The 25,338-nt window shown below is 51.3% G+C and overlaps 1 protein-coding gene across 2 annotated transcripts in view; it reads right to left on the bottom strand.

The window, feature by feature from the left end:
- The window catches only part of Eln (elastin), a 43,242-nt gene extending 23,598 nt beyond the window's left edge, over positions 1-19,644 (bottom strand). Inside the window, exons 1-11 of one of the 2 annotated variants that reach the window (XM_021646676.2) lie at positions 19,465-19,644; positions 12,184-12,246; positions 10,557-10,583; positions 9,756-9,788; positions 5,837-5,866; positions 4,304-4,339; positions 3,501-3,602; positions 3,178-3,339; positions 3,035-3,097; positions 2,320-2,367; positions 2-73 (exon numbers count right to left, since the gene is read on the bottom strand). In XM_021646676.2, the coding sequence (XP_021502351.2) occupies positions 2-73; positions 2,320-2,367; positions 3,035-3,097; positions 3,178-3,339; positions 3,501-3,602; positions 4,304-4,339; positions 5,837-5,866; positions 9,756-9,788; positions 10,557-10,583; positions 12,184-12,246; positions 19,465-19,549 (721 nt within the window). In that variant the 5' untranslated portion in view covers positions 19,550-19,644. The remainder of the gene's footprint in view (position 1; positions 74-2,319; positions 2,368-3,034; positions 3,098-3,177; positions 3,340-3,500; positions 3,603-4,303; positions 4,340-5,836; positions 5,867-9,755; positions 9,789-10,556; positions 10,584-12,183; positions 12,247-19,464) is intronic. The other variant, XM_021646677.2, reaches the window with a different exon arrangement.
- Positions 19,645-25,338: the final 5,694 nt, after the last annotated feature.

The raw sequence follows: 25,338 nt of genomic DNA, 5'->3' as shown, positions 1-25,338 counted from the left end.
CCTGCAATCTTGGCCTTAACTCCTGTGCCAGTGGGAACTCCAGGGAGCACACCCACACCAGGGAACCGAGCTCCTGAGTGGCAAAGACATGGGTAACAGTGAGGGGAGAGAAACTCTGCTTGTCACCCTCTTGACAACCTTAGGTTCATTGACCCAATCTATTTCAGTACTGATGGCCAATCACAGGCATGGCTCACAGGGCAAGGAAAGGAGAGACCAGTTTGTGGGGACTTTCTTCTCCTGTGTGGCTCAAGCTCAGACGATTTGATTTATATAAGTATGTATGTATATGTGTGTGTGTGTGTGTGTATTATTTTTGGTAGTGCTGTGAATTCAATCCAGGTCCCAAATATGCTGGGGGATGCTAGGCAGGTGCTCTACCACTGAGCCACACTCCCAGCCCCTGGGAGATTCTAGGCAGGTGTTCTTACTGTTTGAGACAGTGTCTTGCTAAGTTACCCTGGATAGACTTGAACTTTTGATTCATCTATCTCAGCTTCCAAATGGCTGGAGTAACATGCTCATTCCACTAGGCTCGGCTGGAAGATCTGAGTTTTAATCCTAACTCAACTGAGCCCTATCTCAGCCTTGGTGGACCTCAATTGTAAGTTATAGATCCATCATGGCCAAGCTTAGGAAAAAAGGAACAGAGAAATCTATAGCCATACCACCCTGCAGGGTCTGATTGCAGAAGGTAACGAAGCAGGGCCAGGTCCAGTTAAGACTTGGATGGGAGAAAGCATAGAGAGACACAGACACTGTGACATGCTTTGTAGTGGCTACCTCTCAATGGGTTGGAAACTGCCAGACTTTCCCTTCCCTCTTGCCTCCCCTGGGGCTTGGCTGCCTCAGCCAGGAAGGAAGGGGTGCTCTGTCAGCAAATCCCTGAATACGGGCTTTTGGGGGATTTCAGGAGGCCCTGCTGGGTGGGGAGGTAGGTCCTGGCAGGGAAAGAAATGAGGGGAAGTTCTTAGGGGGGTCTCCTGTAGGGCAGACTTCCTGGGCGTGCCTACCCCTGGTGACTCAGGGCTTTTGGGAAAAAGCTGGCTACACTAGGGACTCCATCTGTCCTCTGAGGATTGGCTTTAGGCTTAGATGAGGGTGTTGGCCTGGGGTGAGGGATTGGGCGGGGATGGGGAAAGTGACCTTTGTTGCCAAGGACCTAATGTCCGTTAAGTTGAACTTGGACACTTAGGGAAAAAAGCCACTGGCCTCAGCTGGCCTCAGCTTTAGGAGAAGGGAGAAGAGGTGGTACTAGTGAGAGGATACATCCACAACTTCTTTCTTGCTTCCTTTTTCTTTCTTTCTTTCTTTTCTTTTCTCTTTCTTTCTTTCTTTCTTTCTTTCTTTCTTTCTTTCTTTCTTTCTTTCTTTCTTTCTTTCCCTTCCTTCCTTCCTTTCTTTATATCTCTTTTTCTCTCTCTCTCTTTCTCTCTCCCTCTCTTTCTCTCTTCCTCCCTCCCTTCTTCCCTTTCTCTCTTCCTCCTTCCCTCCCTTCCTTCCTTCCCGCCTTCCTTCCTTCCTTTATTCCTCTTTTTCTCTCTCTCTTTCTCTCTTCCTCTTTCTCTCTTCCTCCCTCCCTTCTTCCCTTTCTCTCTTCCTCCCTCCCTCCCTTCCTTCCTGCCTTCCTTCAACCTTTCTTTATTTCTCTTTTTCTCTCTCTCTTTCTCTCTTCCTCTCTTTCTCTCTTCCTCCCTCCCTTTCTCTCTTCCTCCCTCCCTCCCTCCCTTCCTTCCTGCCTTCCTGCCTTCCTACCTCTCTTTTTTAAAGACAGAGTCTTGTGTAGGTCAGGCTGGCCTAAAACTTGTTATGTGGTCAAGGATGACCTTGAACTCTGGATCCTTCTGTTTCTACCCCTCAAGTGCTGGCATTACAAGAGTACACTAGCATGCCTGCTTTATGAGATGCTGGGGATGAAGCCCAGGGCTTCATGCATGCTAGGCAAGTGTCCTACTAACTGAAGTACATCCCCAACCTACTCTTTTAAAAAATATTTTAATTTTATGTGTATGGGTGTTTTGCCTGCAGACCACATGCATGCCTAGTGCCCTTAGAGGACAGAAGAGTTGCAGATGGTTGTGAGCCACCATGTGGTTGCTGGAAATTGAACCCAGGTCCTCTGGAAGAGCAGCCAGTGCTCTTAAGCACTGGGCCATCTCCTTAGCCACCATTCTTTGTTTTTTTTTAAAATAAGGTCTCATTATATAGCCTAGGCTGACCTCAAGTTTAAGATCCTTATGCCTCAGCCTTCAAAGTGCTGGGATGAAAGGCCGGTACCACCCCACCTGGTTCATGTGATCCCAGCCTTCTCATTCTCACCTGTGCCGGGGAGTACTCCGCCAGGGTACACACCTGGAAGGCCAACCCCTGGAGGCAGAAGGAGAAGCACTGAGCAGAGGTTCCGGTGCCACATCAAGATAGCCCGCCAGCTCTCCCCCCCCCCCCCCCCCCCGCGAGCCAGCGCGCCCACTGGGGTAGCTGGGGCCAGACACAGCATGGCTGCAGCCCTCCTTGCTCTGGGTTAGACCTCGGGGCACTGATTTAGCTGTCTTCTGGAGCCCACGCCTGTTTACGCAGCCCAGTCAGCCCACCTCAAGTCCTTCCAGATGCTTGCCTTTGATTCAACCTGAAGTCACTTCCTAAAGAGCACGGGCCAAATGAGCACCAGATGGGCTGCCGAGGGGTGTCGGCTGGCCTCCAGCTCTACCAGGAACAGCTGTGGGCCCTTCTGTCCTGACTCAATGGTTAAAGCCTCAGTTTCCCCATCTGTGATCCAGAGCCTGTCTGTGGGGGTCTTTCTTTCTTTTTTTTTTTTTTTCTTTTTTCCTCCAAGAGCATAGAAATTTCTAGAACTCATGTCGAGTCACTCAGCCCCATTGCCCAAACACAGGCCTGATGCTTTGGATTGTTTACAGAGACTTCCCTTCATCCTCCAGTGTGTTGGAGTAGGAGAGGGCTCTGACCTCTGCAGACTCCTAGACTTCTGACCTCTCCCTGACCTCTAACCTCTATCCCCCACAGTGTCTGTACTGACCAGGAACTTTTCCAGGCTTTGCTCCGGCTCCGACTCCAGCTCCAACCTGAGGGACCACAGCACCTGAACAGAACGGATGACAGAGCTGACTTGGCCCAGGCCTGCTGGCACCACTTTCATTCACTCAGGTCTGGCCACCATACCTGTTGATACTCCTAGGCCACCAATGCCACCAATACCACCAACACCACCAGGGACTCCACCAACTCCGACACCACCAGGAACTCCGCCAACTCCGACACCACCAGGAACTCCCCCAACTCCGACACCACCAGGAACTCCCCCAACTCCACCAAGCCCGGCTCCTACAGAGCAAGAAGCAGGAAAGTTCAGGGGTCAGAAAAGGACTGTGTCTTGGGGGCCAGGTGTTAAGGTTTGGTTCTTTCCCCAAGCCACTCAGGACTGTGTAGAGTTGGCTGCCCTCATCATCTTCCTACCTCCCACTTCCCCTAAAGGTGCCACTCACCAGCTTTGGCAGCAGCTTTATAAGCGGCAGCAGCCCCTGCTGCTCCTCCGGGCACCAGAGCACCTGCCCCTGGGTAGGTGCCTCCAGGAAAGGCTCCGAGACCTGTGGAGGAGAGTAAATGTGAGGCCCCGAAATGCCATGCTGACCTTAGGCCAGTCAGAACCTCTTCCCTCAGGAAGGGGATTCACAATTCTGTGTCCTCTGAAGGTCAGTGTCCCATGGTGGCCCCTGCTCACAGGACAGGAAGCATGTGTTAGAACAGCGGTTCTCAACCTGTGGGCCATGACCCCTTGGGGGGTTGAACAACCCTTTCACAGGGGTTGCCTAAGACCATCAGAAAACAGATAGTCACATTACTATTCATAACAGTAGCAAAGTTATAGTTCTGAAGTGGCAACGAGAAAATAACGTTATGGTTGGGGGTCACCACAACATGAGGAACTGTACTAAAGGGTCTCAGCTCTGGGGAGGTTGAGAACTGCCGTGTTAGGGGAGATATATATATAGCCTTGAACCTCATACTCCAAATACTGGTATTCCAGGCATGTATCACCACCATTCATGGTTTCCAGATGGCCCATATGCCTTTTTGTGGTAGAGAGATCAACCCAGAGCCCCTGGAGATGCCTCTATTTTACAGCTGTCCCCAGGTAGCTTCTTAGGAGAGGTGACATTGGCGTCATTCTTCATCCATGTCCTCGCCAAAGCTCGGCTCAGACTCTGTGGCCTGGCTGCCGTTTATCCCGGGCAGATGCTCTAGGGTGGGGTGGGGAGCTGGCATCTCGCTCATGTGTCACACTAACCTGCCCCAGGGCCAGCACCTGCAAGTCCTCCAGGGCCTGTGAAGAAGAGAGACAGAGAGAATTAGGCATGTGGGTTTCATGCCTGGGCTCCCTGTGGGAAGGGTGCCATCCTGAAGTGGGTGTCTAGGCTGGTCCCTAGACCTCGGGTACTGTGGGCCTGTGATCCTGATAAATCTGCAGCCGTCAGTGATACAGAGCTGACATGATTGTCTCTAACAAGTGTGATTAGCTGTGTGGCTCCCCCAGCAGGCTGTCTATAATGGCAGACTGGGGCTGGAAGTAAACCCTCGTCCCTCCAGGCCAGCCTTGCTCCCATTGGTAGCTGCCACCCCAGGCATCTTCTCTGCTTCCTTGATGGTACATCCTGATGCAGACCCCGCCCCTCCACCTGGATGTGAGTGTGCCCCTCCCATCCCCACTCCCTCCCATCTTTTTGTTTTTTTGAGACAGGTCTCATGTAGTCAGGCTTGCTATGTATCAGAGGGTGACCTTGAACTTCTGATCCTCTTGCCTCTACCCCCTAAATGCTGGGATTTGTGGCAGTTACCAGAAAGTCCAGTTTACATGGTACCGGGGTGGGATGGGGGACTAAGAGCTGCATGCATACTTGGTAAGTGCTCTATGAACTGCCTTCCCGCCCTGGGAGTCCTTCCCGTACAACATCTAGTCATGCTTCTGTCCAGAATCCTCCCAAGAGGAGCCAAATGGGTCCCTCTGGCTCTCTCCTTTCCACATCTGGGCCCCATCATTTCTTCTTCCCCTCCAGGAGACATTCCATGGCCTTAGCCTTGACCGATGGGCCTAGTTAGGTTGGAGTTTTGGAGGTTTGCCCCGGCAGGTTTGTTTCCAATTATGGGAAAAAAAAAATCTCTCTTGCCAGTGCCAGCTCTGGCTGTGGGGTCTAGAGTTGTAGGGCAAAGTCCTCTCAGGGATTCCCCCAGGCATAGGGTCTGCGGAATCCTGGGGAGGGGTCTTCCTGGCTCTCACTGGATGTCATATTTCCTCTGACCAGCCTTTCCCACTCATCCTCTGGGTGAGGGCTGGGCTTGTAGCTCAGGAGATACAGTGATTGCCAGGCGCGTGTGGAAGCCCCGGGTTCCATCTCCAGCACCGTAATACATCCATATACATACATGTATGTATGTCTATACTGCAGACATCTGTCTGATGGCTCTGTAATGAGCCATGTAGTACGGTATGGTGGTGGGCAGGAGGCAGAGGCAGCCTGGGTTAATCATTTCCTGGTCTCACCTCCCTGACCCTCCCCAGATCTGTCAACAGCTTCTTTCAAGCTAGTTCTGTTTCCTGTGCTTATAGAGGACAGGGGACATGCTCAGACCTTTTCTATCTAATAGAGGGACTGAGAGGACAAGACTTGGCAGGAAGAAAAACAAAACAAAACAAAACAAAAAACGGAGTGGAGTTTGGGGCCGGCCTGGTCTCTGCTGCCGCCTGTTCTTTATCAACAGTCTTACCTAGTTTATTCTCATCACTGCCAGCCCCCTCCCCCCATCACCTGTCCTTTGGACTTACCTGCTCCGAACGCCCCCAGAAGCCCAGCACCTGGAGAGGGAGCGAAAGGGTTAGAGTGGTGCCACAGCTGGGGGGTCCAGGCCCTTTCAGCCTACCTGCTTCTTTTTGTAGTCAGAAAGTTCTAGTCAGGTTCTGTAGCCCCTTTCCATGGTCTGTGTAGATGAGGGAGTCACCTTCCTTTCTTTGAGCCTCAGTTTCCCCATCTTTGTTATTCTTTTTTAAAATGATAACTCTTAGATTTTTTTTATCTATATCTGTCTGTGTATCTATCTCTCTATTTATCTACCTGTCTATCTAGTTTTCAAGAAAGGGTTTCTCTGTTCAGCCCTAGCTGTCCTGGAACTCACACTGTAAACCAGCTTGGCCTTGAACTCAGATCTGCCTGCCTCTGCCTCCCGAGCGCTGGGATCAAAGGTGTGCGCTACCACTGCCTGGCTATTTTTACTTTTAAAAATTATGTGTATTTGGATGTGTCTGTGTGTGGGTACATGCACATGAGCGTAGGTGCCCTTGGGTGCCAGAGGTGTCAGAGCCCCTGAGGCTGAGTTCCTGGCCAGTGTGAGCTGCCTGACGTGGGTGCTGGAAACTGAACTTGGTTCTCTGTAAGAGCATCTGTACTCTTAATCACTGGCCTATTTCTCTAGTCCCTTAAATGAAAGATTGTAAAAGATTTATTTATTTATATTTTATATGTATGAGTGCTTTGCCTGTATGGATGTATGTGTGGCATGTGTGTGTGTCGGGCTGGTGGGGCCCAGTAAGGGGAGTCTAACCCCTGGAGCTGGAGTTCCCTGTGAACCATTCTGTGATCGCTGGGAACTGAACCCTGGTCCTGTGCGAGATCATCAAGCACTCTTAACTGCTGAGCAATCTCTCTGCCACCTATGCTTCTTCTTGAGACAGGGGTCCATGGAGCTCCGGCTGGCTTTAAATTCAGCATGCAGCCAGGGCTGACCTTGAACTCCTGATCCTCTGGTCTCTACCTCCTGAGGTTACAGGCACATGCACCTGTGCTTTGTTATATGGTGCTGGGGTTGGAAGCCAGGGTGGATTTTGGACATGCTGGGCAAACATTCTACCAACTGAGCCAAAACCCCAACCTTATTATTATTATTATTATTTATTTATTCTGAAAAAGGGTCTCACTGTGTAGCCCTGGCTGGCCTGAAACCTGCTATGTAGACCAGGTTGGCCTTAAAGTCTTGAATTTATTGACATCTTCCTGTCTCTGCCTTCCAAGTGTTACTGTTAAAGCATGTGCTACCATGTCTGGCTCTTTTCTTTCCTCTTTTCTTTTCTTTTCTTTTCTTTTCTTTTCTTTTCTTTTCTTTTCTTTTCTTTTCTTTTCTTTTCTTTTCTTTTCTTTTCTTTTCTTTTCTTTCTCCCTCCCTCCCTCCCTCCCTCCCTTCCTTCTCTTTCTTTCCTTGAACTTAGGATCTTTAGGCTGGCCTTGAACATACATGTAGCCCAGACTGGCCTTGAACTGGTGATTTTCATGCCTCATTTTCCACACTACTTAACTTACTCTGTAGCTCAGGTTGAGCTTGAACGTATCTTCTGGCTTCAGACTCTCGAATGCTGGGGTGACGGCCTTGTGCCTCTGTGCTTGGCTAATATGCCCATTTAGCTGTAGCTTCCATGATCCCTGCCTTCCTGGGACCACTGAGCAGGAAGCACCTACTGAGTGCAACCTGCCAGGGTGTCCCATGGGTACTCATCCTGGCTTCTTCCTGTCCTTGCCCGTACCCCTTCTTTGTAGTGGCTGGCCAGCCGGCTGGCCTCCAGCTGGTGCTCTGGGTGTGGGCAGTGCTGGCTCCCAGATGCCTGGTCCCCCACTGAGAGCTCAGGCAGGGAGGGGCTGGCCTACAGCACCCACATGGAGGAACAGCCGCCAAGCCACCTACCCCCTCTCCCAGGGGATTAGCTGTTCCCAAACATGATCTGTATAATGCCTGCACCCCATCCCATCCTGCCTGGGCAGCCCCGGACATCCCTCTGGCCAGGATGTGGGGACCTTCACTGGGTTGTTCAAGGTGGCCTAGCCAAGCCTGTTACAGGCTTCAGTCTATCCTGAGGCTAAGAGATGACCTTAGGAACTGTGCCATTAGCACATACCTATCAGTTCAGCTACTCAGAAAGCTGAGGCAGGAGGATCTAAATTTCAAGGCCTGTCTGGGCTATCTAGTTCCAAGGTCAACTTGGACAACTTACTGAGACCCTATATCAAAATTAAAAAAGAAAAAAAAAAGGAATTAAGAAGGCTCAGTGGGCAGAGGCACTTGCTAATAAGCCTGGCGACATGAGTTTGGTGGAAGGAGAGAATCAACACTCAAAGTTTGTTCTCTGACGTTGACAGGTACACTATGGTACATGCATTCTATATACCACAATAGTATGATGCATGCATACTATTATACCATAGTAAACAAACAAACAAACCAATCAATAAATGTAATTTTTGAAAAAAAATGTAAAAAGGGGTCTGGGGATGTAGTTCAGAGGTAGCGTGCTTGCCTAGACACTTGTCCATCCTTGGTGCCACAAGGAGAATTAACCAGCCATGGCGTCCCCTGGCTTTACAAAGCTTCCAACCCGAGGCCCTCGCTTGCCCAGATGCCCTGTCTTCTTCCTGCCTTGCTGGCCCTGGTCCTGAGGTTTCACAACTCCCATAGGCTTCAGTGAAGGGGAATCTGCCTTTCACACATTCATTAGTGGTTGGATCATCTGTCATCAGGATTTTGTAAGAGCACTTGGACATCCAATCTGTCCAGGAGCATGTGACTTTGGAGCCAGGATGGCAGGAACTGGGTGGGGATACATATGCCACATAGAGAGGATCACACATTGGGGAGGGGCATCAATAGGACTGTAAGGAAGTTTGTGTGTGTGTGTGTGTGTGTGTGTGTGTGTGTGTGTGTGTGTTAGGGAGGATGGAACACAGGTGTCCAATATGCTATGCAAATACTCTACTACTGAGCCATGCTCCTGGACATTCACAAAGGGATTGGAGGTACATGCTCTACCACTGAACTATGATACCCCAAACCTCTCACTGGGGAACTCTAGGCAGGTGCTCTACCACTGAGCCACACCCCAGCCCCTCACTGGGGGATTCTAGGCAGGTGCTCTATCACTGAGCCACAGCACAGCCCCTCACTGGGGGATTCTAGGCAGGTGATCTACCACTGAGCCACACTCATAACCCATTACTGGGGAATTCTATGCAAGAGCTCTACTATTGAACTGCATCCTTAGTATTTCTTCTACTTTTTATACAGAGACAGGGTCTTGTTATCTATCTGAGGCTGACCTCTCTAGTTCGGAATGCTCCTGTCTCAGCCTTTTCAGTAGCTAAGATTACAGGTGTGCAATGCCAGACCATGGCCTCCACCTGCTTCTTATCCAGCCACTGCTGGTGAATCCCAACACTGTTGGTAAGACAGGGCTATGCTCTTTCTCTCTCTCTTTATTTTTTACTAGAAACCTCCATGGTCTAGGTCTATACAGCTGAAGGAGGCTAGGAACAGCCTGGGAAATCATCTGGGCCAGAGCCAGGGTCAGGTTTGGCTTACATCTGGGTCAGAAGTCAATGTTTAGATAGGTTTAGGGGAGTCCAGGGCTTCCATTCTAAGTGATACTTTATAGGGGACCATGAGGTCCTCAGATTCTGCCCTGCCTGAGCATCAGGATTTTCCTGGGGCTAGGAGCAAGAGGGCAATCTCCAGGAAGCTGGCACAGTGGGCCCATGCAGGACACAGGCCATTGAACTGCCTTCAATCTCCTGTCCCTGGACAACTTGGGGCCCGGCTCTAGCCTGTTGATATCTAGGGGCTTTTGCTGCCTGTCGCTCCTTTTGGCTCCGTGGCCAGGCATGGCTCTACCTTCCCCATCTCAGGGGACTTACCTACATGGAGCTTACCTGGCTTAGGTGGTTTTCCTCCAGGTCCCAGAGCTGCAGAGGGAAGGAATGATGATGAATGGCAGGAGGAGGTGACTCAATTTTCCTCTCTCACTCTCTTTCTCTCTCTGGTCTGGGACAGGGTCTCATCATAGCCCAGGCTGGCCTCAAATTCACAATATAGCCAAGGATAACTTCAAACTCCTAAACGTCTTCACCTCACAAGTTCTGGTATTACAGGCACATCCCCCATTCCATCTTTTAACCCCACCCCAGAGATGTCCAGAGAGGCCTCTTGCTTAGACATGGGGCCCCGAAGCCCAGCTCTCCCTCTGGAGTTTTGGTTGAGTGACAGCTTCTTCATTTGCTTTGTAATGTGGCTATGTCTCATATAGCCCAGGCTGTGTAGTCAAGGATGACTTTGAACTCTTGAGCCCCAGCTTCTACCTTCTAAGGGCTGGGTTTAATAGGCATGCACCAACATCCCTAGCAATTTCTCTCTCTCTCTCTCTCTCTCTCTTTTTTTTTCTTTTTCCCCCAAAAGGAGTTAATCTCTACCTGGAAGGAATGTTGGGGAGAAAGATCAAAGAAATATAAAGGAAGGTAGGAGCCATGAGGGAAAACCAACAAGGATAGAGGGTCCTTAAAAGGGCCACCAGGGTCTTGTTTTCAAGTAGGTTTCTTTCCCAGGGGCTGTTCAATCTGTATAGCAAGAGCCCATAGTCGCTGAGATCTCTTGAAGCCCTCATGGCTGATGATGGGGGGTCACGATGGTACCCAGATCATTTCACTGAGGAATTTAAGTTTACTTCCTGTGCTTACCTCCTCCTCCTCCCAGGCCTCCGATACCTGTTGTATGTGTTGAGACAGACAGACAGAGAGACAGACCATAGATCAGTATCCTTTCTAGACAAGCCATATCCCTCTCCCTCCTGGCAAATTCAAGCTGCAGACCTTGGCCGAGTCAGCCACTATGATCCAGTCCCCTTTTCTGTCCATTGGCTCAATAACCTCTTCTTAGTTTGTCCTAGAATGGTGCTCCAGAGATTTCGGAGGTCCTGTTAGTTCCTTTCTCTTCTCATGTCTGTGTCTGGTATGCACATGTGTGTGTGTGCACTTGTGTGCACGTGCACACACTATGTATTCATGTGAAAGCCCAAAGCTGGTGTCTAGAATCACCCTCCATTCCTCTCCCACCTTATTCTTTGAGGCAGGGTGTCTCAATCAAACCCAGAGCTCACTGATAGGGCTAGTCTTGCTAGCTTAGCTCACTCAACGGTTACAGGCATTCATCATAACGCCTGGTTTATGTGATGCTGGGTTGGAGCTCAGGCTTCATGCATGCTAGGCAAGCGCTCCGCCGTTCCAGCCCCATCTCCAGCTTAGAGGCTCTATCTCTCACTTCTCAGTTATTTGCCTCCAGTGGGTTGCCAGGAGTGGGATTAATGCTTAGAGGACTGTGAGCCTTCCAGTGACCGGAATGTGTGAGGGTGCCGGCTCCTGACAGCAGGGATTAGGCTCTGTCTTACACAATATTTATGCTCTCACTAGCTGTTCCATTAGCAGCTTTTTTTTTTTTTTTTTTTTTTTTTCCAGACGGCACTGGATCTTGCTATGCAGTTTAAGCTGGCTTTGAACTCTTGACTTTCTGTGTTTGCTTATGGAATGCTACTGCTACAGATGCTGTCTTCACATCTAGCTCCATTAATTACATCATTTTTTATTTTATTTTATTTTTTTTGAGGCCAGGTCTCACACAGCCCAGGCTGGCCTAAGCTCTTTCTATAGCCAAGGGTGGCCTTGCATATCTGTCCTCTTTGCCTGTACCTCCTGAGTGCTGCGATTACAGGCATGCACCACCATACCTAGTTTGTGCAGCACTGAGGATGAAATCTGGGATCCCACACATGCTAGGTGAACACTCTACTAACTGAAGCCACATTCCCAGCCTGGTTAACTGCTTCAGAAAGTGGCCTGATTCGCAGGTTCTCAGTGGCAGGAACTTAAATGTCCTAACATCTCTGGCTCATGAAATAGCTCAGTGGGTAAAGGAACTTGCTGCCAAACATAACAGCTTGAGTTCTATTCCTGGGACCAACACGGTGGTAGAAAAGATCTTATACCCAAATGTTGTCCTCTGGATCTGGTCATGGCAGTGCATGCTTTCAATTCCATTGCTCTGGAGGCAGAGGCAGGCAGCTTTCTGTGATTTCCAGGTCAGCCAGGGACAGATAACATAGCGAGACTCAGTCTCAAAAAACAAAACCAAGGGGGGGGGGTGCAAATGAACAAAGAAAGCAAGGAACAACCAAACAAAAAAGTTGTTCCCTGACCTCTACAAGCAAGCCATGAAAATAAATGTAATAAAAATGCTTAAACTCTTCTGTCTCTCACGAACAATCTATCCCCACCCGTCAAACATAGCTGTGTGGAAACTTGAGGCAATTACCTGGATAATAGACCCCACCGGGAACTCCACCGGGAACTCCGCCGGGCACGGCTCCCGGAACCCCTAGAAAGAAGGAGACTCTTCATTGGTTGGGCTTATCAAATATGTTTTAATGAAGGTATAGATAACAATCATGGTATTGTTTGTCTGCAGATCAATGTCTGAGGCCAGACATCTTCCATTTACTTTTTGTTTGTTTGTTTGTTTCTTTTGTGGCTCTACTACTGAGCCACACCCCCAGCCCCTCACTGGGGAAGTCTGGAAAGACAATCTACCACTGAATCATGTCCCAGTTCTAGGTTTATTAAGACAAGTTCTCACTATGTAGTTCTGACTGGTCTTGACCTTGCAAGCTCCCCACTCCACTTGCCTCCTGAGCAGCTGGGACCCTGGGCATGAACCACCACACCTGGCTTTGTATTTTCTCATTCTTCTCAGAGTGTCTCAGTGAAGCTGAAGGGGCAAACAATTCTGAAAATGTAGCTTCAGCAACTTGAAATCAGGCCCAGAGAGGTTAAGGAAATGGCGAAGGCCACACAGCTGGATAAACAGCAAGCCTGGAATGAACCCCGGGGCCACTTCTCGAGTAGAAGGCTTAACACTGTTGGGAGGAGGTACCGGGCAAGGGACTCTGCCTACGGGCTCTGCCCACTGACTTCACTCAGAGCTGGGCAGCACGGCTGGAGCGGGTTCTAAGAGGCCAGGCTGAGTGGTGACACCAGTTAGGAGATGCAGCTGCTGCTTTCACATCAGCCATTTTCACTCTGATAGGATAGTGTGAGGCCAGTGTTCTCCAGCCCCTGCTCAGCTCTCTTTGGGTGGGGTTCTGGTCATCTGACCCAGGGCTGTTTTGGGAGGAGGTGCCAGGGACTGAAGGGGGTGGGAACCTCATGAATGAGCAAATCAAATAGTTTCCTAAGGAACAGTTAATTCTAAGCCAAGGTCATGAGTTCAGTCCCCAGGGACCAGCCAAAGCTCTCATTGGAGAATAGTAGAGATGCTGGTCCTGGAGCTGTTGTCATGGCAACAAATAGAGACTCCTGTACCGTCATAACCTGTAACCTTGACTAGACACCAAGTCATCTTGTTACTATGGCCCAGCTCTGCCTTGCTGAAGGAAGCCTGAGAGTCACATGTTAGGGAGACACAAGGTGGGTGCCAGGCAGTCATGCAGCTTTGCAGTGGGTCCAGGGAGACCTCTCAGCCAGATGTCTGTGTGTCTGGCCTTGGTGACAGTACACAGCTGGGCCTGCCCGGTTGCTGAGCCTTGTCAGCCCAGAAGGGTTGGGAATGTCTGGCTGCCATGGGCAGATTGTGTTGGAGCCCTGGCGCCACCGCCCCCCCTGGGGTCTGTGGCCCTCCTCTCCCAACCCTCTAGAGACTGCAAGTGGGCCTTGCAGATTGGTCTGAGCAGTCTGTTTAGAGCTTGGGGGCTGGGGAGGGGTGAGCCTGCAGGAAGTAAGCCTTCTGGCATTATCCTAAGCTGCCAAACACTCATGGCTCCCCCAAGCTTTGATGGGGGGCTGGGGAGGGGTAAGCCTGCAGGAAGGAAGCCTTCTAGCGTTATCCGAAGCTGCCAAACACACATGGCTCCTCCAAGCTTTGATGCCCTTCTTGGCTCTGGAGAGAATCTCTGCCTTCTCCATTCTGCACTTTCTCCACAGCCTTCCCACTCTCTGTTCTCCAGCCCAAGAGCTGCTTGTGCGAACATGGTGGGCGGGAGTGGCAAGGGGACTCAGGACAGCCGTCTGGCTTCTCTCCCTGCCCCCTCACCACCTGTGTGAGCCCAGGCAAGTAACTCAATCTCCCCTGCGCTGCCATCACAGGCCTGTGCCACCAGGTTTGTTCTAGTGCTGGGAACAAAACCCAGGGCTCCATGCAGGTTAGGTGATGCATTCTGCCAACCACATCCCCAGCCAACTCTTGCTCCCCCTCCCCTCCCCCTTCCTGCAATATAGGTATGATGTCTGCTGCCTCCTCCGGTTCCAAGCATTCAAAACAAAGAGGACAGATCCTAGTCATACCCAGTAGAGAGTAATTATTAAAATGATGGTGATCTCTGGTCCCTTGTTTTCCCTTAGTAAATGGCTAGGGCCATGTACACAGTAGGTATTCAATAAATGATGAGGGAGGCAGACAGAGGGATTGTGTCTGACCTCTGGGGGTGGGCTTGCTGAGCCCTGGGCTGACAGAACCCCACTTCCTCTCTCTTGGAGTCCTGTTCTCTGGCGCCCCACCTCTGACTAGGCTCTTTCCTCAAGAAGCTGTTTCTTCCCAACTCTCCTCTCTGCTTTACTTGACCATGCTTCAAAGCCCAATAACACTGAGCTACCTCCACACCCAACCCAGGACACACCGGATAGCTGGAATGCTGTTTGTTTAGAGACAGGATCTCACTGTGTAGCCCGAGCTGGTTTTGAACATGAGAGTATCCAGGCTCAGCTGCTAGAGTGTGCGCCATGCCTGACTTGAGCTTTTGATTCACGGGGGAAAATGGAGAAGGCTGAGTAGCTGCCATTATCTTGGCTGCCAAGCCTGAGACTGGAGTTCAGTCCCCAGAACCTACAAGGCCGAGGGGAAGAGCTGACTCCCCTCATTGTCCTCTGACCCCCGACCATGGTCTGTGAACAATAAATATAATAAGAGACTCTGTGGACGGGACATGTTGACACACACCTGTAATCCCTGTTCTCAGAGGTGGAGACAGGGGGATTTGAGTTTGAGGCCATGCTGCACTTCACAGGGAGTTCAAGGCCAGGCTGGGCTACATGTAGGGATTTCAAGGCTTTCCTGGACTACACAGGGAGCTTCAGGCTAGCCTGTGCAACATAGCAAGCCTCTTGTCTCAAAACCATACAGTGCTCATGGAGGCCTTTCCCCAGAGGCCTTCCTTCCCACCCTTTCTCCTAGGTACCAGCAGGTCTCCTACCAAGAACACCCTCACCTCCCCCAAGCCCTCCCCTGCTCCAAGGCGGGGCTGGAAGCTTCCGCCCCGCCTTCTCTGAGGCTGCCTGCTCAGCCGGCCGCAGGCAGCTGGCTTGGAGCACACTTGTGTCTTGTTTTATGTGGGTCTGGCTTGTTCCTCCTGCTAGCCTGGGGCGAATCTCGTCTCTCACATATGAGAATCATGACCTCAGACTCCCAGGGATCAGAACAGTCCTCCGGCCTGGGCTAGCACCCCTGAAAACACCCCTAGTTCTCCGCTTGTAAACTCTCTGGAATGGAAGCCGCATCAGCCCTCATTTCGTCTGTGTGGTCTCCACAGGGCTTCCTTCTGGGCGGCAGCCTGCTTCTCAGTCTCTCAGATTGTTTTTTCTGTTTTGTCTTTCTCTCTTTCCCCCCTCCCCTCCCCTCTCCTAACTCTCCTCCTTTCCCCTCCTCTTCTCTTCCTTTCCAAAACAGGCATCTTTCTTTGTAGCCCAGGCTAGCCTTGACTCTTCTATGTAGCTCAAGTTGCATTTGGGCTTACATCCCTGTCTCAGCATCTCAAGTCCTTGGAATTACAGCCCTGTATCCCCGTGTCCAATTGAACTTAACTTTTCTCTCAAGAGGCCCCTCAGATATACTCAAACCCTCTGGAGTACCCTCCCTGAGTCCTCTCCACATCTGTCACCCGTTTATACAGAAACCACCTCTGACAGGGAGAATCAAACCTTAGAGGTTGGGCTAGGGAGGTCAGGAGTAGTGATGCGCACTGATAATCCCAGTGCTTGGGAGGCAGAGGCAGGAGGATTGCTGCAAGTTGACTCAGCGGCCAATGTGTCCTACATACCAAGTTTCAGGCCAGCCAGAGCTATATTTTTGAGACCCTGAAATAAAAGTGTGTTTTAACCTTAGAAAACCAGAGCCAGGTTCAGTGGCTCACAGCTGCCATCCCAGCACTCAGGAAGTAGAAGCAGGAGGATCAGGAGTTCAAGGTCAGCCTCATCCACCTAGTGAGTTCAAGACCAGCTTGGGCCATATGAGACCCTGTCTCAAACAAAACAGAACAAACACACAAACAAACAAACAAGAAAAGAAAAAGAAAAACCCACCTCAGGGTTGGGCATATAGCTCAGAAGTAGCATGCTTGCCTAGCGTAGACATGGTTCAATGGAAAAAAAAAAAACCTTAGAAAACTAAAGGTAGAACTAATTACAAGGGCTATCAGCCCCTCGGCAAACATCAAGAGACCATGCCACCGTACAACTTGCTGTCCCACGACCATCTCAGTGGACATATTTTAAATATTATATTATCATTCCAGTGTTAGCTATCAGGTGGCTACTGCTCCCCAAGTCCCACTGATTCTCAGGGTCTGGGCACTGAAAACAGGGCTGTTCCTCCCATTCTGCAGCCAGGGAAACCTAGAGTCAGCCAGATGACACAGCTTGGCCTGGTATCTACATTTGACCTTGGGTTTGCTGCCAGGAGGTTCAAAGACCATGGGGAGCAGGGCCAACGGGCCCTGGCATGGGGCTCTGCCAAGCCCAAGTCCAGTGGGGCAGCCTGAGTTGAGCAGATAAAACCTCACCGAGCTGTTTGTTGTGTGTGCGGAGCAGACTGCCAAGCGCTTTTCAAAAGCTGTCCGTGCTCCTGTGGCTCGGGTGAACTGTCCCTTGCTCCAGCAAGACACACAGAGCTGGATCAAGGGACTAATCCTTGGCTGTTCATCAGAGGCCCCTGAGGAGCTGTTAAAACCCAGCTCCCTCCAGTGAGATCCTCCACAGATCAAATAGAGGAAGAATTCTTGGGCTACAGCATAGAGCCATGTCAGCCCCTCAGGGCTGAGGTCTCCTGAGATTCAGTGTGAATGAGGGGAGGGTACTGATACCATTTCTGGGGTCAGGGAGAGCACTGAACTTAGTCTCATGTCTAATGTACCTCTCAACACGTACTTCATGTAGCCCAGCTTAGCCCAGAGTTCACTATATAGATGATGACCTTGAACTCCTGACCCCCCTGTTTCCACCTCTCCAAAACGATAAGACAGACAAAAGACAGGCACGCCCCCATGCCAGGTTTACTTTTCTTTTTGTGACCTTTTAGTTTAATTTGGCTTTGGGGACGTAGTCTCACTATGCAGCACAGAATGCCTTGGACCTCACTCTGCAGCCCAGGATTCAAACTCACAGCAATCCTCCTGTCCTAGCTCATACACCCCCTTCAACACAGGGGCTGAGCGAGTTAGTACCCAAAGGAACCGCTATTACTACCTCTATCTGTGACAGGAACTGGTACTAGGATGTCTTCCTCTTGGGGAGAGTAGGCTCCAACAGGACCAGGCAGGTGGGGGGCTGGGAGGTCTAACCAGCAGCCAGCCCCGCCCAGATCTCTCTGACCTCCTCGGACTTGAGTGGATTCTGAGCAGAACTTGAAAGACATCAGTTCATGTGCCTTTACCTGAACCCAGTACCTTCAGCCACCTGGGCCTGGGTACTGGATGGCATCACCTAGGTTGCTGTCACTCCCCTCTACTTCCTGGTAGTCCCCCTCACCCCCTCCTTCTTTTTTTTTTTTTTTTTTTTTTGACCCAGGGCAGAAAACTGGCTGATAATAACTTCCGGGGGTGGCCTTAGCCTATCTCAGACTCTCCACCCCTACCTCAGACAAGGTTTACTCTGTGTAGTCCTGGCTGTCTTAGACTTGCTTTGTAGACCAGGCTGGCCTCAAACTCACAGAGATCTGCTTGTCTCTGCCTCCCTGAGTGCTGGGATTAAAGACATGTGCCAGCTCTCAGGGTCTATTTCAGTACCTTTGAAGAAAGGGTCTCATGTAGCCCAGGCTAGCCTTGAACTCCCTATATAGCTAAGTGTGACCTTAAACTCCTGGTCCCTCGACCTCCAGCTCCTGAGAACTGGGACTGTAAGCATGAGCCGCCATGCCTGGTTTATGTGGTGCTGGGGACGGGACCCAGGACTCCCAGGAGAAGGAGGGTGGACAGGATTAGGGACTGAATCTGGGGCAGGAGGGTCACTGCTCCTCACTGCTGGCTTGCCGCTTGCCGAGGGCTCGGGGTCCTCTCATGGGTGCCTGCAACCCTGGGTCCTGCCCCAGCCCGGGAACTCTTGTTCCTATATCCAGCAGGTCAGTTTCATGGAGGAGCTGGCCGCTGTTCCCATGAAGCCTCTGACCATGGCCTGGCCCCACCCCGCCCCGCCCTGCGGCCCCCTGTCCTCAGTTCAAGTTCAGGTTCTGACGACAAGAAGGTCTCTTATGGAAACCAGACTCCAGCAGATGGTTCATACACCTCCCCGAGCCCCCCTGTCCCCCCGTAGCCAGATGTACCTTCCATCTGGGGTCAGTTCCCTTCCTCCCCCCCAGACACAGGTGACCAAAATGATAACTTCAGGCTCGATGTAGCCTCTGATACCAACCATGCCAGGGGCCAGGCACTTTCCCCAGCTCACCCCTGGCCTGTACTCCACCCCAGCAAACCCTCAAACAGGCACAGGCTTGTACACACTCACACACACAGTGACAACCTATACCTGGGCACCAGGCTTCCTTAGGTTTTCCTTTTCTGGGGGGGGGGAGCTCCAATGGCCTTGCCCTCGCTATTAGTCAATGATGCGCTGGACTCCCGATCTTCCCGCTTCGGGGAAGGTGTACCCCACCACGCCCACCTAGTTTCCTCAGCTGGTGTCACTCTACCAACCCAGACATCCTCAACCCTCTTTCAGTTTTTCTTGAGATGGGGTCCGGTCGGCTTTGAACTTACGCGTTGGGATCACAGGTGTGGCTCACCGCAGCCAGCTGGCGTTGGACTTGGGCCAACCCCAGGAGACAGCTTCCCCGCGGCCTCCCCCCACCTCCACCTGTCTAAAGGAGCGAACTTGTGAACAGACCTTCATACCTTCCCAAACACTCTTTCAGGGGCGTGTTCGGCCAGAACCTCAGATTGACACCTGTGCAACACGAAACACACACACACACACACACACACACACACACACACACACACACGCACACGGAACCCAGCAGCCCTAAGCAAAGGCAAACCAGGATCCTCTCTCCCCAGCCTGCTATGCGCACAGGTGTGCAAACCGCTGCCACCGCTGGGAAGACACCTGGGTAGCTCAGAGAACCCCTTCGAGCGAGCGCGGACAGCGGGTAGGGAGCGGTCTGCCGTGTGGTGGGTCTGACAGGACCCCCTGCGGGGCGCGGCTCCCGGGAAGAGGCAGTCCCCGGACCTGAGGACGCGGGCTCGGAGGTGGAAGGCTGTCCGGGTTCCCCGCAGTCTCGCCGCCTGGCCGGCGGGCCGCAAACTGTGGGCAGCGCGGGCCGGCGGGGACCCCTTACCTCCAGGATGCGCGGGGTGGAGGAGGTTGAGCAAGAAGATGAGCAAGACGCCAGGCTGCGGGACGGCCGCTGTCAGACCCGCCATCTCGGGGAGGACTGCCCCAGCCTGCTCTCTGCGCCTCGTTTTATCCCCAAAGCGTAATTGCTGCCTGCTAGGCTGCTGTGAAGGAGGGAGGGAGGGAAGGAGGGAGGGAGGGAGGGAGAGGGGGCGGGTGGGAGGACGGCGGCAGGAGGGGCAGCTGGAGGAGGGGGCCTCGGGGGAGGGGGCAATTACGAAAGGCCTCTTAGGCTGAATCTGCCTGGACCATGGGTCTATTTTCCTGCAGACACACACACACACACACACACACACACACACACACTCACACACACACTCACGAGCGCGTGCGCTGCTTTCCCCCCATCGTTTTCCCGCTTTCCCTCTGTAGCTGTTTGCTTGCTCCTGGCCCTGTTCCCGCCAGAAAGTGCGAGGGGGCCTTTGCCAGGACAGCCCTCTGGAGAGGAAGCAGGAGGGAGGGCCCAGGCAGCCGGGCCAAAAAATCCCAGCCCTAGCCAAAGCTGAGTAGCCAGGCCCCCGCCCCTTTGCCTGGGCCCCAGGCCCAGTGTGGGGACACAGGCCAGCTGTCCCGCGCCTCGGCTCCCACCCTGGCCCTGCAGACACCCCGACACCCCCAAGCCTGACTAGAGACAGACTTTACCCAAAACTGGCTTGAGAAGGTTGATGGGGCCAAGGGTGTCTGCCTTTAGAGTTCAAGGTCTGCAGGGGGAATTGCCTGGGAGAGAAAATCGGAGTATAGCGCTGAGGGACATTCTAGGGACAGAAGAGGGACCCCACGCACCATCCAGTTCGTCATGTTGAGACAAGATCTTAGCCATGTGTTTGAAGCCAGGAAAGGGTGTTGACTAAGTCTGGGCTCTCTCACTGCAGAGCCCAGGGGGCTGAGGTCAGGTGAATGCGCTGGGAGTGAAAGCCACACATTTAGTGACTCCGCAGGGCTCAGAGATGATCCTTGCACAAGTTGTTGGTCGTTGGCGTCCAGACCACGGCACAGCTTTGCACCATCCCTCAGAGAACCAAAGTGTCCGACAGAGGTCAGCCTGGATCCTAGGTGCCGGGGGTGGGGTGGGGTGGGGCACGCAGTGGGAGCCCTGCGCGGATGACTCTTAACTCAGTCTCCTCGTTATTGTTCGTTCACCACCTGCCCGGGGCCCAGCCTCGCTAGCTCTAGCTTGCGTCTGGAAATCCCACTCTCTTGGCGTCTCTGGGAAAGGCTTGAGGATGCTGTTCCTCTGATCACCAGAAGGGGGCAGCCTTTGCCGAGCCAGCAGAGAGAGCCCTCCAGGAAAGCTTGGACACCCTGTCCCTGAGCATATGGGGACCCTGGGCGCCTTTAGAGAATGTAAAGGGGTGGGTCAGGGAAAGGTTATGTCGTTCTCAGACTCCTCATGTATGAGAGAAATGTGGGCGCTAGAGGACAGGAGAGGACGATGGTTGCTTGCTATAGATCGTAGTTGGTCAGAGGAAAAAGTCGAGGCCATTGTTCTGGGGTCTTTTTCCTGCAGGAGGAGGTTCAGAGGGGTTAGTTAAAGATTTCTTGTCTAGTACAGGGCTTAGAGGAGTCTGCAGAGCCGACAGCGGTGGCCAGGATGAAAGAGATCAAAAGCAGGCAGGAGGCTTAGGTGGACCTGGGCTAATTTTGGGATCTCTGTTTTTCTTACCTTTTTCCGTTTTGTTCTCTCTCTCTTCTTCCAGCTTTCTCTTCTTCATTCCCTCTATTTCTTCCCCGTAATCCCTTCTACTCTTTTCCTTTCTCTCTCCCTTCCTAGGTGTTTCTCTTCCTCTTCCCTCCTTTCTTTCCTTCTTCCTTCCTTCCTTCCTTCTTTTCTTTTTCTGGTTCCCTTTCCCTTTCTTCCCTTCTTTTCTTCTCTCCCCTGCTCCCTCCCTTTCCTCTCTTTCTCCCAACATGGTCATAGTCTTACTATATAACCCAGGCTGGCCTTGAACTCCAGATCCTTCTGACTCAGCCTCTTGAGCATTGGGATGACAGGTGTGTTTCTCTGCACCAAGCTAGTTCTCCACAGACCCTCGTTGTTAGCCGATGTCAGCTATCCTTAACCAGGAAGATGAGTGCAAAGATAAAGAGAGTGTGGGTACATGTTTCTGGCCTGTGCCTAGAGGTGTTCTGTACTCTTGGTAGGAAGAGTGCCATGGCTGAAACTAGTTCAAGTTCTGCCCAGTTTGTGCTGCAGCTGTCTGGTTCCACTGAGTCTCTGCTGTTCAGTCGGAGACCTTGGGCAACCTCTCCTTTTCCCATGGTCTACCCGCCATGACATCACCAGAATTTTGGAAATGGGGGACATGATAGGAGAAGCGTCTCAAAGCTTGGCATGGCACTTAGGAGGCCCAAGCAGGAGAACAGTGTTTAGTTGTCATGTGTTGCACATGCCATGACACACATGTGAAGACCAGAGGACAACATGCAGGAGCTGATTCATTGCTTCTAGCAAGTGGGTCCTGGAATTGAACTCAGGTCATCAGGCTTGGCAGCAAGCTGCCTTTACCCCAATGGCCTGGAGGGTTTAATACCTACCTGAGCTAAACAACAAGCTCCAAGTTAGCCTGGGATACATAGCAATACCTGATCTTACAAAGCGAAACAGTGGGTCTGGGATCTCAGCACTTGGGTGGCAGGGGCAGGAGGGTCAGAAGTCCAAAGTCACCCTTGTTATGTGGTGAATTTGAGGCCAGCCTAGGCTACATGAGACCCTTAAAAAAACACAAGCAATAAACTAAACTATGAGAGGGAGTTGGTGAGAGAGAGAGAAATACAAGTAAGAGAAAACCGAACAGCATGTGTAGTTCTCATGTAGTGCATTTATTTGGGGTACCCTGGGGGGTACAGAAGATTACCCAAAAGTTCCCCAGCGCAGCTCTTGATGGGGATGGGGACTCAAGCACGAGGCTCTAAGTCATGGCTGGAGGAGAGCAGGGGTGCTCTGGGGAGCTGGGCCCCACTCCTCTCAGAGTAGTGACGCGGCAGGAACTGGCTCGCAGACTTGCAAACCACAGTCTGCTTGGAGTTTTATTAATTCCAGGACTGGGAGAGAGGCTGGAGCCAGCAGGAGAGGTTTATTGTGGGGAGCCAGGAGAGGTAAAGGGAGAGGACTTGCTATGACAGGCTTCACGATGCTGGGCCAGGGCCTGCCTCGTGCCCCAGCTTTTGATCTCTTGAACTCAGGGCAGTAGCTTGTCCCGTATGTACTGCAAAGGCTCCACGGACCCCAGATCCTCTGCACTGTCATCCATGCAGGTTAACCCAGCACCGATAAAGCAGAGGCTGGGGATGCCGGTCACGGGCTGACTTCCATTCATTAGCCAGTTGCTGGAACATTCCGGAAATCCAGCAGTCCTCAACTGCTCGGTGCCACCTTCCTGGATAGCAGACAGATTAAATGAGCTCATTTGCAAAACTACTCTCCGAGTATGGCTGGATGCCCTTGACCAAGATCATTGACAAACCCTGATGCCTGCTGGATGCATGGCTCGCTGTAGGCTGAGGAATACCTAGGAATTTGGGTAAAGTCTATGATGAGCTCCTGCTCCTCTAGTACTCTGTTTTGGAGGCACAGAGCATACAGCTTCTGTGCGGTTCTAAGAACATCAGCGATTTGTGCAGACACCCTCAGTAGTCATTTAGATAACATTCAGAGGTTTCAGTGTTTTGTTTGTTTCTTTCTTCTGAAATACTGGGGATAACATCTGGGGCTTTGAATTGGTTAGGCAGACACTTTATCACTGAGCCACACCCCCAGCCCCTCACTGGGGGATTCCAGGCAGGTGCTCTACCACTGAGCCACACCCCAGCCCCTCACTGGGGGATTCCAGGCAAGTGCTCTACCACTGAGCCACACCCCAGCCACTGAATTACTGGCAGATTCCAGGCTGACCCTTCTCTCCTGACCCCCATCCTTCTTTACCTTTTATTTCAAGGCAGGGTTTTGCTAAGTGGCACAGGATAGCTCTGAACGCGCTTACACTGTAGTACAGGCTGGCCTTGAATCCCGTGGTTCTCCCACCTCCATATCCCGAGTGGCTGGGATGACAGGCAGGGACCACCATAGCCAGTTCAGTACTCCAGCCTCCCAAGCCCTGTATGGCACTCCACCCACTGCCTAGCCTTCCTTTTCGGACTGGCCTGAGCTCCCAGCTCCCAGGTGGCTACTGAGGTTGGGGTACTGGGCATTTGTTGGTGAGAACCCAGATCCTGGCGTTTCCTCTTTTCCATGTTCCTTTTTGAAGATCCACAGAACAGCTTCCTTTGGGCTCAATTTGGATATTTCCTTTTCATCCCCTCAGCAGTGAATTGCCGTCATGGACCCACCAGCTTCAGAGTGAGGAACAAAGAGCACCAGTGAGACTTGCAGGAAATGCAGGTAGAGACTGCAGGTGCAGACAGACCTCCTGAATCCAGGGGGACGCCTTTGGTTTTCTTTCTTGTCCATAGAGTGCATTGTCAAGATTTTGTCTGTGGGACCTTGATTTGGTGAAAGGGACAGACATTCTTTTGGGACTAGCCTGGGCAGAACTGAATTCAGGAAGCACCCTCGTTGTGCTTTGTCTTTGGGACACTGAAGACCTGCTGGCAGCCATTCATGCTTGGATATGAGCGAGAGCCCCCCTCCAGCCAACCCCGGAGGAAACAGAGCTAGCAGGCTACATTAGTGAGAGAACATAGATTTTCAACACGTATGGAACAGAGGTTTGGAAAGGAAATAAATAGTAGCTGGGACAGAGATCCAAAAGCAGAACATACTTCTCCCCCAGCTTCCTGCCTCACACAGACCCTTTATTTTCCTTTGATTTTATTTTAATTGCTAGTAAATATTCATTTTTATTTATTTATTTTTTGTGGTGCTAGAGATGGGATCCAGAGCTTCATGAAAATACTACCAACTGAGCTATACTTCTAACTCCCTGACACTCATGTAAACTACAGAGCCTGGGCTGGCCTTGAATCTGAGGCTCTCCTTTCTTAGCCTCTTGAGTACAGGGATTACAGGTGTGTACCACTAAGCCCAACTCTTCCCTCTGATTTTAAATTTCCTAGTAGCTCAGTAAGATAAAAGGAATCCAGAGCCTGTAATATGGCTCAGTGGGTAAAGGGGCTTGTAGTTAAGCCTAAGGATCTGAGTTCGATCCCTGGAACCCACAGGGATAAGGTGAGATTCACTCACAGACATTGTTCTCTGACTTTCACATGCACACGTGTGTGCACACAAATACACACATATGCACACACAATAAATTTAACAAAAGAAACATAAAGAAAACTTAATTTTAATAATGTACTATATTAAACCAACATACTTGAAATATCATTTTGCAGGTAATTCATATGAAATTGTAAGATATTTTGCCTTCTATTTTTTTTTGTGTGTTAAGTCTTGAAGATGCTGTGTTTTCACATTTAAAGTTTATCTTCTTTTGGACTAGCTACTTTTAATGGCTCAATAACCCCAGGTAGCCAGTGGCCATTAAAAATAGCTAGAAGAAAGTTTAAACTAAGATTGAATGAGTGATGATGGGGGCAACCTAACCATGATGGATGAAGGAGTAACATGAAAAGATATGAGTGCAGATCCTGCTGTGTGAGGATTCAAGGCAGGATGGGCCTTGGGAGCCAGCTGAGGTGGCTATACCCCAGCATGGAGGACTGTGAGCTCTAGGTCAGCCTTAGCTACACAGTGAGACCTGACTTAAAATAAAATTGTAATAATAGAAGCCTGAGAGTAGTAGAGCCCCTGCCTAGAATCCCCCAGTGAGGGGCTGGGGTGTGGCTCAGTGGTAGAGCACCTGCCTAGAATCCCCCAGTG

This window comes from Meriones unguiculatus, chromosome 4 (genome assembly GCF_030254825.1).
Source record: "Meriones unguiculatus strain TT.TT164.6M chromosome 4, Bangor_MerUng_6.1, whole genome shotgun sequence".
Lineage (NCBI taxonomy): Eukaryota > Metazoa > Chordata > Mammalia > Rodentia > Muridae > Meriones > Meriones unguiculatus.
The sequence above is the reverse complement of the archived record's forward strand: the minus strand, read 5'-3'. Positions and strand labels throughout refer to the sequence as shown.